This window comes from Anomaloglossus baeobatrachus, chromosome 3 (assembly GCF_048569485.1).
Source record: "Anomaloglossus baeobatrachus isolate aAnoBae1 chromosome 3, aAnoBae1.hap1, whole genome shotgun sequence".
Classification (NCBI taxonomy): domain Eukaryota; kingdom Metazoa; phylum Chordata; class Amphibia; order Anura; family Aromobatidae; genus Anomaloglossus; species Anomaloglossus baeobatrachus.
The window spans coordinates 663,885,596-663,904,620 of NC_134355.1; the positions used below are offsets into that span (position 1 = coordinate 663,885,596).

The 19,025-nt window shown below is 48.8% G+C and overlaps 1 protein-coding gene across 1 annotated transcript in view; it reads right to left on the reverse strand.

Moving 5' to 3' along the window:
* Positions 1-3,889: 3,889 nt before the first annotated feature.
* Positions 3,890-19,025, reverse strand: part of LOC142297393 (uncharacterized) — a 152,841-nt gene continuing 137,705 nt past the window's right edge. The window contains exons 16-19 of the mRNA XM_075341619.1: positions 16,271-16,412; positions 8,059-8,243; positions 5,983-6,124; positions 3,890-4,068 (exon numbers count right to left, since the gene is read on the reverse strand). Coding sequence (XP_075197734.1) covers positions 3,890-4,068; positions 5,983-6,124; positions 8,059-8,243; positions 16,271-16,412 — 648 coding nt within the window. The remainder of the gene's footprint in view (positions 4,069-5,982; positions 6,125-8,058; positions 8,244-16,270; positions 16,413-19,025) is intronic.

Below are 19,025 nucleotides of genomic sequence, written 5' to 3' on the forward strand. Positions count from 1 at the left end.
CACTCAAGTGTATTCAATATGGGCATATGTATCCCTTATAAACTTTATTAATAACCTATGCCCTCCAACATAAACAGAACTATGAACGTATATGTCTTACTATGAAATATTTGATAACTTGATGTATTAATTTCAATCATTTTACACTAGGTGAGTCGGGTAAAGTGCCAAAATTGTTGCATTTAATGGATGTGACAATTTTGGATGGTGGATGACTGCTATTTTAGGCTGTGAAGCAATAACTATGGGTCTACCCAGGCTGTGAAAATCAGCCCCCAGATGTCAGCTTTTTCTTGATTGAGTATTGGGGGGGTACCGCATGTCATTTTTGAAAATATTTATTTAAATAATTAAAAAAAGCACCATGGGGTTCCTGGTATTTTGATACACAGTCACTATAACGTGCACAGTTAAGGGGGTGCAGCCTATATCCATCTGCTTTATCTGCTCTTGGTATTAATATATGGTGTAGTCTACATCATTTTTTTTTTTTTACCTATTTATTTTTATACCACTATATAGACACAAACAGAGTATCTGATTCCAAACAATCAAAAACGTCGTCAAAGAGGGTTGGGGGCGCAGTCCGACCGCAACCAATCCCAGACACCGAGACTGACAGTGTATGGGGGAAGCAGTGAATATGTATGCTAGCTAATGATCGGACCCGAAAGCAGTGTTACAGCCATGGGGAAGGTCAGTAAGTATAAGGCTATGTGCCCACGCTAGAATGTCCCTGCGGATTTTTTTGCCTGAAAATCCGCGACTTTCGCGGCAAATCCGCACCCGCAGATTTGCCGCGGATTTGCCGCGGATTTTGATGCGGATTTAGTTTTTTTTTTTTCCCCCCCATTCAAAACCAAAAATCCGGACCAATCTGCACCAAACAATTGACATGCTGCAGATTTTTCCGGATCAAAATCCGCGGCAAATCCGCAGCGGAAAAATCCGCAGCATGGGCACAGCATTTCCAAAATGCCATTGAAATGGCTTGGAAGTGCTGCTGCTGCAGATTTTCGGGAAATCCGCGGCAAATCTGCGGCAAAATCCGCGCAAAATCCGCAGCGTGGGCACATAGCCTAACTGTCCTGCTTTATTCCTTATTTTCTTTCTTTTGCAGCTCTACTAGCCCTTGCTAACACTATTCTATAACATATAATTTTCAATCCCTTAGACTTAGGCCGGTTTCACACATCCGGCTTTTCGCCGTTTTGCCGGATTTGGCGCACGCCAGTACAGTGTATACAGTACAATGGCAGCGCCGCAACTTCTGGGTCACATGCTCCAGTCACATGACAGCATGTGACAGGCGCTTGTCGTGCTGCCATTGTACTGTATACACTGTACTGGCGTGCGCCAAATCCGGCAAAACGGCAAAAAGCCGGATGTGTGAAACTAGCCTTATATGGGGGTGTGAGGCAGTGACAGGTGCCATATATGAAGATTGCTGTTTCCCCCAGAATGTGCTTGGAGACCTTGTGAGACTTCGAGTGTTTGGTAGTCACAGTCACCACTGTGAGTGGAACACAAAATAAAAGTGTGAACTTGGTTAAGCTATTGGACTAAGTATTTTGTTTAGGTAAACCTGCTAGAGCTTTTATTTTTGGAGAGTTTCGAAGGTTTGGCAGTGGGACGGAACTCTCCCTCCAGTCCGGGTCTTGCAACAGGCTCATCTCCGGGGAAATACATTTAATCCTGCAGTGCACAGCAAGGCGTGCCAATCTTGGGATCCAGGTTGTTGGAGCAGCAAGTGCTGTGTGGAGCAAAACAGGCCAGTATTGAGAAACCTGTCCGTTTTAAGCAGAGCTCTGCATCTGAGATTCCTACAGCGGTCCAGGAGGCAATCGGGACAGTTATTTGACTGCATACATGTGAACCAGTTGCGTTCCGGGTTTCCAGGTCTGTAACGCTTGTGTGGTGTGAATAAAACTGTTGTTGTGAACAAGATACTGGGTCACTGCCTCACTTGACTGGCTTTATGAAGCTGCTGCCTCACAAGGGGCTCGGCCTCCAGGATCACATTAGAGGTCAAGTTCGGCTGCCAAACACAATTTTTTTTTAAGTTTGGCGAATCCAAAGAGCCATGGGTTTACTCATTAATAGTTAAGAGAGGGTGCAGTACAGTCATCATACTGTGTGTGTGAAGGGTACTCTGGAGGAATTCATTGTAGAGGTATCATAAAGTGTTTGTGGACCACTTTTGTTGGCTTTATACTTTACGGGTGCATTGCAAGGGGAATTTAGGGTCTTCTATTGGGGGGAAATTACTTTGTAAGGACTGCAACGTTGTGAGATATGCTCCTCTGTTACCCTGCTGAATATTTTTCTTTTTTTTTTTTACGGAGGGAAGGGTACAATTAGAACTTCTTCTATGTGACCCCGTGAGTTCTATGGACACCCCTGATAACAGCTGCACCACTGCAGGTCATGCAGACTGAGCAGAGGAGCCTGTGGGAGCTCAGGAACGTGCCTATACTAAGGTGTGTAACGCTGGATTCACCAAACAAAGGATGTTGCTTTCCTTCTCTAGTATCAGCTATGAGGTTAGAGTTTCATGTATTATTTTATTATGAAAAGAATATACAGCATATACAAATTTTTTAAGTCAATTTCAGTTGTTCACATTCGTTTACAAATATTTACAAATATTATATTTATTTTATTTATTTGTTAATTATTTCTTTCTATTAGGTGCATTAACGCAATGCATTTCTTTCCTGCCTACTTCAGTGTATTCTGTTCGCAATTTGCAGCCCATGGATTCAATGTGACTTAAGGCTGCGTTACACGCAGCGACATCGCTAGTGATCGCACCCGCCCCCGTCATTTGTGCGTCACTGGCAAATCACTGCCCGTGGCGCACAATATCGCAGGTACCCGTCACACATACTTACCTTCCTAACAACGTTGCTGTGGGCGGCGAACAACCTCTTTTTTAAGGGGGAGGTTCATGCGCTTTCACAGCAACGTCACACAGCGGCCCGCCAATAGAAGCAGAGGGGCGGAGACCAGCCGCATTAACCTCATTGCCGGCAGGACGCAGGTACATTGTTGTTTGTCGTTCCTGGGGTGTCATACGTAGCGATATTTGCTGCCTCAGGAACGACGACCAACCTGCGTCATGCACCAGCAACGATATTTGGGAAAGGAACGACGTGTCAACGATCAACGATTAGGTGAGTAATTTTGATCGTTAACACTCGCTCATAGGTGTCACATGCAACGACGCCGCTAACGACGTCTGATGTACGTCACGTATTCCGTGACCCCGACGACATATCGTTAGCGATATCGTTGCATGTAAAGCCCCCTTAATTCTCTGTACTGTAAAGTGCAGATCCACAACAGGAATCAAAGGAGGGTCTAAAATGTAACCATCGATGTATACATAGACTTAATTTTTATCTTTGTATGGAAATTAGAACTCAGTACCAAAAAACTTTTTGCCACCTCTCTCAAGTGTGAAGGTCAGAGCACTTTGATACTGGTGGCCTACACCAACCCCACTCTATTTGCGGTTACCAAATGCACAGTGTATGGTGCTGAAACAGTACAGATCAATACACTGTGTAGAGGCCATATTCAAGAACTTCAGCTCAATCACATCAGATGTGTAATGAGAGCGGAGTTGCCGTACCAGAAAATGGCCACTACACGGTGAATGGAGCTGTGCTGTTCCAGCTCCGTGACATTTTGCCACAATAGGAGCTTCATACAGCCGACTATGCTATCAGAGCACTGGCTGTCGGACCACCATTGTTCTGATGTTGTTGACCTTTCTTACGGTTAAGCCATTAATAGATTTATCAGTAGAACAGATTTTGTGGACAACCTCTTTGAACAATTAGGATGAAAACATGCCTATGTCAGTAGTGATTGAAAGCCTAGTCTATTTGCGAGATATTGCACAGATCTCAAAAGGTTTGGGAGAGTTTGTAGACCCCAGTGCAGGGGTGAGGTCCAGTTTGGCTCCAAGTGTTGGCTTGAAAGTGAAATTTTGTAATAACGTTGTAAAGAACAAGAATAGCTCCATCTTCGATAAAGTTTCTCCGGCACAGCTTCGTCTACCTGCGAGGAAGAATAGAAAACTACAGATTATTCGAGATCTCAACTGGATGGAATTAAGACTTGATAAATATTTGGATAAATCTTTGAACACATTTGGTATCATCACAATTGTAAAGACCTGGAGAATTATATTACTAGGTGATATTTTTACAGAACAATGAAGTAAACCCCCCCCAAAAAAAAAATGTGGAATTATCTGGAGGGTTATGCTCAATTTCAATAATTTTAGATTTTTTTCCTTGTTTTCCAGTACATTGAAAAGTAAAATGAATGTCATCATTTGAAACTACGTCTCACAAGAACAAGCCCTGAAATTACTATATGACTGAAAAATGAAAAAGTTTAAAAAAACTCTTAAAGAAGAAAATGAAATCAAAAGTATGAAAGCAGAAAATTGCCAGTCAAGAAAAGGTTAAAGAATATAATTATAGAAATAGTAAATTGCTTGTTGGATCATAAACGTATAGGGAAAAGTAGTTCAGATTTGAGCAGTTTTGGTCTCAACCCTCGTTGTCTTTTTTTTGCTACCTTCCTGCTCTTGCTTTCCCCCTTAGTTTCTTACTGCTTGTTCCTGGGAGTTTGCAGTGTGTCTGAGTTTTGTTTTTTCCCTGGCTGTCTAAATCTGTGTTGCCATCACACTTTTGCCCCTTCCTTCCCTGTAGGGGTGTGCATAACAGATTAGATCTGGTTAGGAGAATAGTAAGGCAGGGGACTCAGGTATCTCCACCATTAGGGGTAACCCTGAGGTTAGGGATTGCTCAGGGTCCCCTAACGTGAGGGACAATATAAGAGTCCCCTGTTCCTTTCTATCCTTCAGTCCCATCGTGACACTCACAGACCAATTCACCTGTTCACTAATAATGCTACAGTATATTAAAAAAAATGTGACTTTTTTTCTAAATCTTTCCCCACTGGTTGTATATTTTTTAAGCTCTATTATATATGCAGAAATATGGAAATAATACATCATGGGGGAATCAAAAACAAAAAAATGATGTGTATTGCAAAGCAACTATTTGATGCAATGTCAAAACCAAACTGCAAAGTGAAGAGTCCCACCAGTTGTGCTCAAGTCTAAAAAGACCTGGTCATCTGGACTGTTAAGGCCACTTTACACGCACCAGCTGCCGATTGCACCCGCCCCCGTTGTTTGTGCATCACGGGCAAATCGCTGCCCGTGGCGCACAATATCATTAGTCCCCGTCACACATACTTACCTGCATAGCGACTTCGCTGTGGCCGGCGAACCGCCTCCTTTCTAAGGGGGCGGTTCATGCGGCGTCACAGCGACATCACACGGCAGCCGTCTAATAGAAGCAGAGGGGCGGAGAGTAGCCAAAAAAAACGACACACCCACCTAGTTGCCGGAGGACACAGGTACGGTGTTGTTCGTCGTTCATGTCACATGTAGTGATGTGTGCTGCCTCAGGAATGACGAACAACCTGCGTCCTGCAACAGCAACATATTTGGGATTAGAACGACGTGTCAACGATCAAGTGAGTAATTTTGATCATTATCGGTCGTTCGTACGTTTCACACGCAACAACATCGCTAACGAGGCCGGATGTGCATCACGAATTCCGTGACCCCAACGACATCTCGTTAGCGATGTCGTTGCGTGTAAAGCAGCCTTTATTTATAATATGATTTCAACATGAAAAAATTTACCAATTTCCATCAATCCTAGTTTGTGTGTCTTTTTTTGGGGGGGCTTACAAAATCATCACCAATGACTTGTTTGGCCAACTTTGGTCCATGACTCGGATGAAAAACGGACACGTCTTCATGATTCTTTTGCTGACACATGGTCCGAAATTCATAGACAAGTGAGCAGCCAAATAGATTATATTACATACCTATCCTATTCATAAAATAATGAAGCTTAAGAAAGTGATATTCGTTATGAAAGTTACCTATTGAGAAGGGGACAAAGCCCTCACTCTTCTTGAAATTTCCATTCGAATCTAAAAAGTGTTCTGGATAAAACTCATCCGGCTTCTCAAAGTAAGCTTTATCTCGGAGTATAGAGTGAAGCAATGGGAAAATAACAGTGCCCTGTGGGGAAAAGAATCATTATACATTACAGAATAAGTTAATATAACATCAGTTCACCAGTATAGGAGCAATCCCATAATGTGTGACATAAATAGATGACTCTAGGCCGGTTCCTGGGTGACCTTAAGCAGAAGACAATTGAGGAAATGCACCACCCACAATTCTATAATAAAAGTTAAACCTTCATATTTATTAAAAATGTTTTAAACCAGGATGTATATAAAAACATGCTAATACACATAGGAATGACCCATATACTAATGGGTCATTGGTAAATTAGCATGGATTTACACTGGGTAAGGAAAGTATTCAGACCCTTTTAAATTTTAAACTCCGTTTCATTGTAGACATTTGGTAAATTGAACAAAGTTCTTTTTTTCTCATTAATGTGCACTCTGCACCCCATCATGACAGAAAAAAAACAGAAATGTAGAAATTTTTGCAAATTTTATAAAAAAAGAAAAACGGAAATATCACATGGTCATAAGTATTCAGACTCTTTGTGTAGTATTGAGTAGACGCACCCTTTTGAGCTAGTACAGGTATGAGTCTTCTTGGGAATGATGCAATAAGTTTTTCACCCCTGGATTTGGGGATCCTCTGCCATTCTTCCTTGCAGATCCTCTCCAGTTCCGTCAGGTTGGATGGTGGAGCGTTGGTGGACAGCCATTTTCAGGTCTTTCAAGAGATGCTCAATATGGTTTAGGTCATGGCTCTGGCTTTGCCAGTTATGAATGGTCACAAAGTTGTTTTGAAGCCTCTCCTTTGTTATTTTAGCTGTGTGCTTAGGGTCATCGTCTTGTTGGAAGGTGAACCTTCGACAAAGTCTGAGGTCCAGAGCACTCTGGAAGAGGTTTTCTTCCAGGATATCTCTGTACTTGGCCACATCATCTTTCCTTCAATTGCAACCAGTCGTCCTGTCCCTGTGGCTGAAAAATACCCCCCTGGCATGACGCTGCCACCACCATGTTTCACTGTGATGAGGTAACTGGTTTTCTCCAAATATACCGCTTAGAATTATCACTAAAATGTTCTATCTTCGTCTCATCAGACCAGAGAATCTTATTTCTCATAGTCTGGGAGTCCTTTATGTGTTTTTTTGCAAACTCTATGCAGGATTTCATATGTCTTGCACTGAGGAGAGGCTTCCGTCGGCCACTCTGCGATAAAGACCCGACTGGTGGAGGACTGCAGTGACAGTTGACTTTGTGGAACTTTCTCCCATCTCTCTACTGCATCTCTGGAGCTCAGCCACAGTGATCTTGGGGTTCTTCTTTACCTTTCTCACCAAGGCTCTTCACTTAGGAACCATGAGTACTGCAGAAATTCTTTTGTAACCTTGGCCAGATCTGTGCCTTGCCAGAATTCTGTCTCTGAGCTCTTTGGGCAGTTCCTTTGACCTCATGATTCTCATTTGGTGTGACATGCACTGTGAGCTGTGAGGTCTTATATAGACAGGTGTGTGCCTTTCCAAATCAAGTCCTATCAGTTTAATTAAACACAGCTGGACTCCAATGAAGGAGTAGAACCATCTCAAGGAGGATCACAAGGAAATGGACAGCATGTGACTTAAATATGAGTGTCTGAGCAAAGGGTCTGAATACTTATGACCATGTGATATTTCAGTTTCTCTTGTTTAAAAAAATTTGCAAAAATTTCAACATTTCTGATTTTTTTCTGTCAAGATGGGGTGCAGAGCGTACATTAACGAGAAAAAAAAAATGAACTTTTTTGAATTTACCAAATGTCCGCAATGAAACAAAGACTGAAAAATTTAAAGGTGTCTGAATACGATCCGTACCCACTGTATATACAGCCTGGTTGAAAACTTTTTTTTAATAAACATGAAGTTTTAACTTTTATTTTTGAGTTTTAGAAGCTGAATTCTCCCAAACTTAGAGGACTCGTACATAAAACCGATTTCTGTTTCTTACCTTCGGAATAAAATACCCTCTGAATGTGACATCTTCAGAAGTTGCGTGTGGGACACTATTAGGTGCAATATCACCAAACCGTTGAATCTCATGGATGACGGCGTCTGTATACGGCATTTCCTTCCGATGCTCCATTTGAGGTTGGGCCGATCCGATCACTCGCTCAATTTCATTATGAACTTTCTCTACCAAGAAAGGAATACGATATCACGTAATATTCTTACCAGTATTATATTTAATATCTACCATTACATCCCAATGCCAACCCATGAGATAGTATCAGCACAGTAGGACAAATTTATCATCAGAAAGAAATGTATATTTTTTATGTTATTGTATTTTTAAAAAAGATGCTTACATGTTTAAAGTCTATAAAAGTAAATGCTAAAAACATTGCAGACTGGGTTTAATGGCAAAACATATTTTACAATCTACTACATATACATTTAATGTTATGATTATTGAAGAGTTGAGTCAATTAGATGCATACTGAATCTGTACAATTTTTGGAAATTCAAAATAATTTGCAATTATCTTTACATGAATCGCCTAAAATGGTTACCTCTATTTTACAAACATTACATAATATAGCACAGCCAATCAGAAGGGACTATTATATCCCATATAAAAGCAGATGCAGGGAAGGAAGCAGACCTTTTGGGGTGAATCTAAACAGTGAGAGAATGTCACAGCTCAAAGCTTAGCTATAAACATAGGGATACCAAATTAAAAAATAACCATGTAGCGTCTCTGAGGTATCAGGTGCCACAAAATATGTAACCAACTGTGGACAACCCAAACCGTGGAATACCAGTGCCGGTAAACACACCAACACCATCACACATACACTTAAACCCATGCCCAACCTGGGAAAACTTTCTAGAGACAGATTTAAAGGATGGCCACCTATTGGTTGGTAAGCATCCAATCTTCCAAGGAGAGACCCAAAAAGGGGTAGGGCTTGTTGCTAGGTAGGGAGTTGGTAGGAGGAGGAAAGTCAGTTTTTGTTGGAGAGAGACTCTGAGGGGGTCAGAAGTGACAGAAAGGAGAAAGTGAAGTGTTTTAGGACAGTAATCCTAGGTGTTAAAACCTGAAGAAAGAACTGGAGCTAAAAAGGAGGAGAGTTGCTGTGGAGTAAGGAACCAGTGCTCAAGGAACCGAGGGTTGCCAGAGGAGTGCAGGACCAAGACTAAGAGCATCTGTGGTGCCCCTGACCTGGTCAGGCACCATTGAGTACTGCACCCATGCTGGGACAGTACTTCCAGATAACCCTAAAGGCCAGAATGAGGTGTGTATGCACAGACACATAGCCACCAGGTCTCCCGCACCTTTAGAGGGGACCCTTCCATAGTCCCTGGAGGGGGCTAGCTTTCAAATCTCATCAAGAGGTGTAGCGGAGGGGCTGGGAGCTAAAGTGCAGAGGTTGTCAGGAGGAGAGGAGAGCCAGTCTGGTAGTGGTCGCGAGTTGGTTGCGCGCGCTGCCACTAGTCAGACCCTACGCGGTGTAGTGACAGTTAGTGGGGGAGAACGGTCACTGAGAGAGGACAGAGAAGTTGCTCCTGGTGACTAAGCACGTATGGGGTACAGGTCCCTAGAACAGGCTTCAGTTTATCCACCTGTTAAACCTGCTGGTGAGGGGAACTACAGGTACCTCACCAATCTCACAGGTCCGAGCCTCAGTAGCAACGCAGGGGACAGAGCCTGGAGCCATCTTCCTTGGTCCACGCTGCTGGCAAATGGGTCGAACACAGGGGAGAAAAGGCAGTTGCGACTCCCTGGATAGACCCCCATGGTACTTCAGGTCAGGGGGTTATCCGAACATAGAAGTGCTAGGAAGGTGAGCTAATTTGTCACCCTCAGACTTGCCTGAAGGACACCTGGTTTCACCTGGTTTATTGAAGCATCGCCCAGGTCAGCTCACAACAACACCTGAGTGAGTAAAAACCAGTTAAAAGACTGTTGGACTCTGCCTGCATTATTTCTGGAACCTGCTACTCTGCTCACCCGAGCCCCTGGGGCCTGCCTCACTCATGGGAGGCTACAACACCTGCCTGCAGACCTCATCAGCCCCAGAAGCTCATAAAACCTGCAGCGGCGGTCATTACATCCCTGACCGCAAGCCGTGAGTGGCGTCACGATAAATAAAACAACTTACCTTACCTGTCTGCCAAACTGTTCAAGTCTTGTGGCGTCCCTGAAGAGAATCGTCATTCGTGGGTGTCACATCTCCAGCACTGGCAGGGTGCAAAACCCTTTAACGAGAGTACGCTTCAAGCTCCATGTTAAATCTGCCCGGTCAGGGGATCATCAGGGTCTCTCACCAACCTGAGTGTCCGGAGCAAAGCAGCAAAGAGGGGACCTGGGAGTCCAGCCCATTAAATTGTCCAGGCTGGCTGCTATACGGGTAAAAACTGTGAAACGGAGGGGATCCCAGGAAACTTTAGGCCACGGGGAACCACCAAAAAACAAAGTGTGCATGGAGGACAGCTCACCAGGTCACTAACTGGAACTGGGAACAAAGGGTGAGGGAACACCTGAAAACCAGCATCACCCGGGTGGTGGTACCAGAACAGTGAGTAAAAACCAGTTTAAACTGAAGCCCTGTGAAGCTTGAATCCTTTCTACCTTGGTGCATCATCAGTTCACAATGCACACTACTACCACCATCATGCTCTTCCGGGGCCTAGCCCTACTTGCGCAGGGCCAGAACACCTGAGCTGCATTATGCTACCCGCTCCAGGAAGATCACGCAGTGGCGGCTCCTACAAAATAGCCGCATCCTGCAAGTGGCGTAGTCAAAAACTCTTTTATTTATTTTACTTTTATTTTTCCACTTTTTAACCCTATTTCGGATCGACCCCTGCAGTCACAGAACCGGGTATTGGCCGCGACCACGACTCCCCTCTTCACCATACGCCCAGGAACGAGTACCCCACTGCCCTGGGGCATCACAACCATATAAAAGATAAATCTGAATAAACATACAAAATGTTGTGCTGACAACAAAGCACATGTAATTAAACACCTGGTTACAGCATACCAGAAATTAACATAGCAATCAGACACAGCATACTGATTAAGGCCTCTTTCACACCTCCTTGTCTCCGGTACGTGTTTGGTCATTTTCCTCACGTACCGGAGACACGGGTACACGTAGACCAATTAAAAACAATGGGTCTGCGCTCACGTGCGTTTTCTGCCATGGACCATGTGTATGTGTGGCGCCCTGGACAAGCCAGGGATCACAGGTAACAACACACACACACACCCCCACCCTCAGCAGTTCACAGCAGTCATCCCCAGTGAGACCTGATTTCTTCCTCGGGTTCAGACAGACACACCAGGTGGGCGGAGTCAGGCAGATGGGCACGCCCACCGAGGAGTTTAGCTGGCCTGAGGCAGGAAACAAGCCCAGACAAGTCCAGGCAGAGGAAGAGAGAGGAGGCGGGCAGAGAGGCAGACACAGACTGGGGCCTAGGTTGGAGCCTAGTGCCCTCGTGTAGCAGTCAGGCAGACAGTAGTGGCCGTCTGCGAGAGCCGGGAAGACAGTCTGGTGGAACCGTAGGTAGCCGGGGCTGGGCGGTGGCCCACCGGTACTGAACCGGGGAGCCAGCTGGAAACCGAAGCGCAGGAGTAGTGTACGGAAGGTGCAGGAAAGGACTTACATTACCAACCTGGGGTCAAGGGAAAAACACCGCAGCCATCTGTGGGACCCGTCCATCCAGCCGTTTGTTTCATCAGAGACTCTGTGTTTATCATTGGCTGAGTGAGTACCACCGTGCCGTGCGGCACAGTGCTGCCTCCGCGACCCTGCACCTCATCAGGCCCCGTAACCCGCCTGCCATCAATCCCTACCCCATCACCGGGCCCCGGGACAACCAACCCCCTACCCATGGAGGGGAGAACAAACATCCAGGCTGCTCCCTGCCATCGCTCCCGGGATCCCGTCCAGAGCAGCGGTGGTGTCACCAACCTCACCACAACCGTGGGTGGCGTCACGGACAATATCAAATCCCCTCAATCAATCCCCCCCCTTTTCACTCACGGGCGAGGAACGCCGCTCGAGTCCCCGGGATCCAGCCCACCGCTCGAGCCACTACCGAGCAGCAGCAGCAGCAGCCGGACCCGAGCAGTGGGAGAGTGCAGCGTCCCCTCCTCCGCCCGCGACAACTTGGCGTCACGAACAGGATCTTACCGCTCTGCCGTTTGGTAGAGGTGCGCCTTGTGACCGCTGAAGGTGTCCGGCCGAAAAACTTGAGAAGCCGCCATTTTGGGCGCGAAAAGTCCCCGCTCGAGCGTCTTCCCGAGAAGTAGAGGCGCGAAAGCCAAAACCCCGCCCCTGTAGAGGAGGTGCCAGAGAGACACTAAGGGGGCGCGGATGGCGTCCGGCCGCATGTGAACCGCGGCTGTGGAAGCAGGGACGCCAGGACTCTGCCAGTATTTGGTTCCTGGAACACCGCTGCGCGAGATGTCCCGTCCGTCCGGCACCGCTGATGACGACGGCTCCGACAGTCCGCCCGGCCGCAACGGCAGCGAAGCACCCATCCCGTTAAGGAATCTGGGCCTGTTCTTGGACTGGGGTCAAGGGGTGCTGCCCACTTCTTAGGGGCAGCATCAGGGCCAGGTTGTTTGGGTGGGTGACTGAAGGACCCGTTCCGTTGCCGTTATTAAAAGTGTTATGCCTCCCGTGGGGGAAGTTGTAAAAAAAAAAAAAAAAAAAAAAAATGCATGCGTGAAAATGTTTTAAAATGTTTTATCTTTTTCAGTTTGTGAAAATAAAACTGGTGATGGACGGGCAGCCCGCGCACGGTCTGCATTTTACTAAGGGGGAATGTGGCGCCCTGGACAAGCCAGGGGCCACAGGTAACAACACACACACACACACCCACCCTCAGCAGTTCACAGTAGTCATCCCCAGTGAGACCTGATTTCTTCCTCGGGTTCAGACAGACACACCAGGTGGGCGGAGTCAGGCAGATGGGCACGCCCACCGAGGAGTTTAGCTGGCCTGAGGCAGGAAACAAGCCCAGACAAGTCCAGGCAGAGGAAGAGAGAGGAGGTCTGGAGAGAGGCAGACGCAGACTGGGGCCTAGGTTGGAGCCTAGTGCCCTCGTGTAGCAGTCAGGCAGACAGTAGTGGCCGTCTGCGAGAGCCGGGAAGACAGTCTGGTGGAACCGTAGGTAGCCAGGGCTGGGCGGTGGCCCACCGGTACTGAACCGGGGAGCCAGCTGGAAACCGGAGCGCAGGAGTAGTGTACGGAAGGTGCAGGAAATGACTTACATTACCAACCTGGGGTCAGGGGAAAAACACCGCAGCCGTCTGTGGTACCCGTCCATCCAGCCGTTTGTTTCATCAGAGACTCTGTGTTTATCATTGGCTGAGTGAGTACCACCATACCGTGCAGCACAGCGCTTCCCCCGCAACCCTGCACCTCATCAGGCCCCGTAACCCGCCTGCCATCAATCCCTACCCCATCACCGGGCCTCGGGACAACCAACCCCCTACCCACGGAGGGGAGAACTAACATCCAGGTTGCTCCCTGCCATCGCTCCCGGGATCCCGTCCAGAGCAGCGGTGGTGTCACCAACCTCACCACAACCGTGGGTGGCGTCACGGACAATATCAAATCCCCACAACCAATCCCCCCCCTTTTCACTCACGGGCGAGGAATGCCGCTCGAGTCCCTGGGATCTGGCCCACCTCTCGAGCCACCACCGAGCAGCAGCAGCCGGACCCAAGCAGTGGGAGAGTGCAGCGTCCCCTCCTCCGCCCGCAACATATGTGTGGAGCATACATGTGTCCGTGTGCTCCACACATCAACATGCCCGTTTTTCTCCGGCATCACGGGTGTCACACGGAACGCAAATCGACCACACGGATGTGTTCCGTGTGACACGCGCCGGAGAAAACACACGTTTGAGAAAATAAAAAAAAAAAAACTTTACTTCCCTTCTCCAGCCCTCCTGTCTCTGCCGCTGCTGTCACTTGCTTCCGACCGCCGCTCATTATGCTCATTGAATATTCACTTCACTGCGGCCGGAAGCAGCAGCAGCGGGGAGTCAGCAGGAGCGGAGACCGAAGATCAGCACCACGGACAGCGATGCCAGGGACAGGTGAGCAGAAAGTTCCCGTTCTCCGTGTGTTATCACGGAGAACACACGTAGGCCATAAACACGGCTCACGGAGGGCAAAACGCACCTCTGACACGTCCGTGAAAAACGTGCGTGGTTTTTCACGAACGTGTGAAAGAGGCCTAAGATGGTAATAGTTATTTCTACTTGCACCTGCCTGACAATTGAGGTTTGTACAATAGAGTGACAGTGGTGCCCCTAGTCCACGTTGGCTTTCTCTACAAGACCCTCGCAAATATGCCATATGGGAAAGATAAATCTCAATCATGATATAGAAAATTTCAGCCAAAACATCATGTTAAGATGCAGTAACACAATATAACATATAATATAAAATATTTTATAGTACCAATGATATAAATCCAAAAGTAAGTATGATCTAGAACATATGCACTTTTGTCATGATTAAGAGCACACTTGCTTGAAACGCGTCGATGTTAGTCATGCCTTGACGTTGAATGATGTTCTAAAATAATGTTTTCATTAAAGAAGCTTTTTTAATCTACTGTAGATGCTGGATTAATTGTTAGAATTCTTTCTGCTGATCACCTGAGACCCGGACCAGGTTACCGAGCACCGCATTTCATATTCCATTCTCCGGTGAGCTGTGTTCTTTATATGTATGGCCAAGAACAAACATTCAAAGTGTTCCTTTCTTTAAGGGGTTTATCAGGAGTGAAAAAGGTGAACTTTTCTTTGTGGATGTTCAACAGAAGTATATACTGTGCCACCATAACCCCATCAGCGGATGATCCTTCAGGGCATTATATACACAGAAACTTCAAGCAGTTGGAAAGATATTTTTTAAGATGACCCTTTGTTGGAGCACTCTATGGTGCCAGATTCTGACCGACAATTGTCAATGGACCAGACCCAAAACCAACAAACGGACTTCATAAGACTGATAATGGATTGATCTCCAATTACATATATTGCTGTAATACAATGATCAATCACAGGGTCCAATCCTCCAGTATATGGTGCCTACATCAAAAGACTCCATATATATGGAAGAACCCCCTTCTTATTTAACAGGTGTAGCGCTGGCTCCCCTAGTACACTGAAGCTCCACTGCACGCTAGTGCCGTGTATCTGCTCCCTCCTCTTCCCTGCATGACCATCCTCATAGTGAAGTTTGTGGCTCGCCCTATAGGCACTACATGGGCTGTGCACATGTAGTGCGGTCTCTGGCTTTCCCACTGCAGATGCCCACATGTGTTTTCTGGTCTCCAGTCTAGAAGGTATGCAAGTGCTTAATGTCCCTTTAAGGGGAAGTGTTTGCACCCTGCCAAGGTGTCCCCAGCCTATCTCTGGGAGGCACCTGCTCCTTAAGGCACCCTCCTCTCATGGGAGGGGCCAGAGCATCCCATTAGGTTTGCCACCTAGTATCTGTTGGTTGCTCCTGTCCATTTGCTCTGGTCTGCAGGCTTCCAGCACCAGTCCTACTTGTAATCAGTTCTGCTCTGTTGGGTTCCTCTTTTTTTCTGGACCTGTCCCTGTCTACTGCTGAAGGCCGGTGTTCTGCCTGTGTTCTGTGACCTGCCTGAGTCTGGTATCCTGTCTGAGTCTGATTAACCTTGGATCCTCTGTATTCAGGTACCTGCATATCCACTGACTGGTGTATCCAGTTACCAGCATTTTCTGTACCTGAATTATTGCTGTGTTCTGTACCTGAAGTTCTGCTGTGCCTTGTACCTGGGGCTTGTGAGTTACTTTAAGTCTGTGTCCTGTGAATAAAGCCCTATTTGTATCGTGACCCTGAAGTCCTGAGTACTTGCTGTGCCTGTATCACCCTGCTGTGGTCCATGGCTGTTTTGCCTGCACCACACTCCTGTGGTCTACACCTGTTATGCCTGCACCACCCTGCTACTTTCCACGCCTGCTGTGCTTGCATTATCCGGCTACGGTCTACCCTTGCTGTGGCTTCACCTGTGCCTGATGTCCTGACTCCTGTGCCTGATGAACCCTGCCCGGTGACCTATGTCGGATGACCCCTGCCCGGTGACCTGAGCCTGGGCAAGACATAGAGTGTCTTGTGTTCCTAGGAGGATTTTGTGGTGTTTTCTAAGTACTTTTCTTACTTTGAATTTCCGGGTATTTTATCATCAACAGAAGTCCCCATCTCAGGGTGGTTGATGTCGTCTCCATTCCAGCAGCGAACAAATTTCCTACAAGGGCCGTCAGGTTTTCATTGTGGTAATACTCGGTGGATTCAGGTTTTCCCTGAACAGCAAAAAATAAATAAAATACCATTAAATGCTGACCATGATAATGCTTGAAAAGTCTGGACAGTATGAAAAAAAGATGGCTACTTTTTCCCTAAAAAACTCAATTTCTGTCCAGAGGTGCTGTTTTGGTCTTACAGAATAGAATTATTGACTTGTATGGAGCCAAGTTGTAATACCATGGACCTGAGTTCAGGCATAAAATGGTTTTCCTAGTCCTGTGCACCCCTTAAATATTTATGAACGCGGTATACAACATATGTATCACCTAATTAAAAATTAGCTGAAGAAAGGAAGAGCCCGGACTGCTGACCCGAAGGGGCTTAAGGGAGGGCTACATGACTAGGAGGGATGCCAGGCCATAGGGTTAATAAGGGGTTAATGGAGAAGTCAGTTTGGGCGCGAAATTTGGGGGTGGTGCTAAGGGGCAGTTAGGATCAGGGGTCAGTGTGATTGGTTAGGGGGTGGTGCTATAGGGGGTAGTATATAGGGCAGGTCAGAGGGGGGGTGGGCCATTCCTACCTGGACGGTGACTGGAATCGTTGTGGCTGGATCCCGAAGATGGAGGACTTCATGGCACAGATGAAGAGGATGGCGGAGCAGCGTGGACAGCGTTGGATGGACGAGCAGCTCCAGCGATGGTCCGGCGTCGGCGAGGAAGATGGGACCCCCCTGCCTCCGAAGCGGCAGCGAAGAACACGGCCCCCGGAGCGCCTCAGCCCGGAGATGACGCCGAGGAGCCGGCAGCGGAGACGGAGCCCGAGTGGACGTGCGGCGGTGGATCCGGGAGCCGGGACGTCGCGAGGCCCCGGCCGGAAGTCGGGCCGCGGGCGCCAAGGCAACGGGGCTGTGAGCGACACGGCCGACCTCCCCTCCTCTTCCGGTTCCCGGCGCACGGCAGTGACGCGCGCGTCGCGGCCGCGTGACCCGGCGCGGTCACCTGACCCGGCGCGGTCACCTGACCCGGCGCGGTCACGTGGCCCGCTGCGCTCGCATGGCCCGGCGTCCCCTTGTGCTCCGGCGGCCTCACCTGACCGAGCGCGCTCACCTGACCCGCCGCGGTCACGTGGGGCGGCGCGGTCACGTGGGGCGGCGCGGTCACGTGGGGCGGCGCTGTCACCTGACCGGGCGCTGTCACCTGACCGGGCGCGGTCACCTGACCCGGCGCGGTCATGTGACCCCGCGTGCTCACCCATCCCGGCGCGTCCCCGCGATCCGGCAGGCTCGCCTGACCCGGTGCGGTCACGTGGGCCGGCGCGGTCGCGTGGGTCGGCGGGGTCGCGTGGGTTGGCGGGGTCGCGTGGGTCAGCGGGGTCACGGGGGCCGGCTGGGTTGCGTGGGCCAGCGGGACCGCGGGGCACAGATGAGGCCACAGTGGCGGCGGCAGCAAGGGCCAGGAGCAGAGCGGGGCCCATGCAGGAGCATGGGGTCCCAGTGTCGGCGGGGGAGTCTGTACGGAGACGGCCCGGATCAGCGGGGCCCGGCCTGGGATCACAGCGGAGGGACAGCGATGGGACGGCGTCGGGATCAGCTGGAGCACGCGGGGATGCCGGACGGCATGCCTCAGGCGGTGATTATGTGGCGGCGCCAGCGTCTGGATCGTCGCGGAGGATGGACGGTGCTGCGGGCGGACGGGGCCTAAGGTCGAGTCTGCCGGACGGCGGGCTCCCTGGGCCTGGGTCCAGTGAGGAAGATGAGGCCACCTTGGAGGAGGATGCCGCGGAGGACGACACCGGGGACCAGATCGTGGAGGTCGGCGAAGCGGCTGGAGGGCGACGCGGAGGACATGTGACGGCTGTTTCGGGATCTTCTCGGAGTCAGCCTGGTAAGACCACGGTTTCTCCTATTTCTCGTGCACCTGGCTTGGCTATGGATGGTGTGTCTGGTGCTATGGATGGCGTGCAGGGCGTGAATGTGGTTGGTGGTACGGGTGGTTTGCTTGGTGGCCCGAGTGGTGGCCCGAGTGGTGGGCAGGTCATGAATGTGGTGACGGGTGACGGCAGTGTGGCATCCGAGTTGTTGAGGTTGGTCAGGGGTTTGTTTGCCCCTGTGGGGGGCCCTAGCTTGGTGTGGCAGGGAGCGACGGGGCAGGAGGTTGCGACTCCTGCGGTTGGAGGGGTTGCTAGTGGCAATGGGGTTGGTGAGCCGGTGGTGGTGGCTCCCGCGGCCGCAGCTGCGGCTCCCGCTGCCGAAGCTGCGGCTGCAGTGGACATTGTTCGATTGGATGACAAGGCGAGAGGGGAAGTGTATGTCTGCTTTGATGGCCCGTTGGGGGCGCATCTGAAGCAGGAGACTAGGGAAAAAATATGGAAGGATGAATATGTTGAAATATTCTCATTGCTTCCGTTGGAAAAGTTTAATCTGGATCGGGTTAAACCGGATGAGAGCAAGAAGGACGAGGAAGAACGGCGGCGTTATCGCCTTATTCCTCGCACTTTTCAGAACTGGTTGCAGGCCTTTGTGATACTGGCCAGTGTGGTGGGGGAAAAGGCTCCGGATAACTGTTCGGCGCTTTTTTGTTATCTGGATTCTATCTGTGAGGCGTATAGGACCTATGGGAGGACTGCTTGGCTAAGATATGACGAGCAGTTTCGCCAGAGGAAGGCGGTCA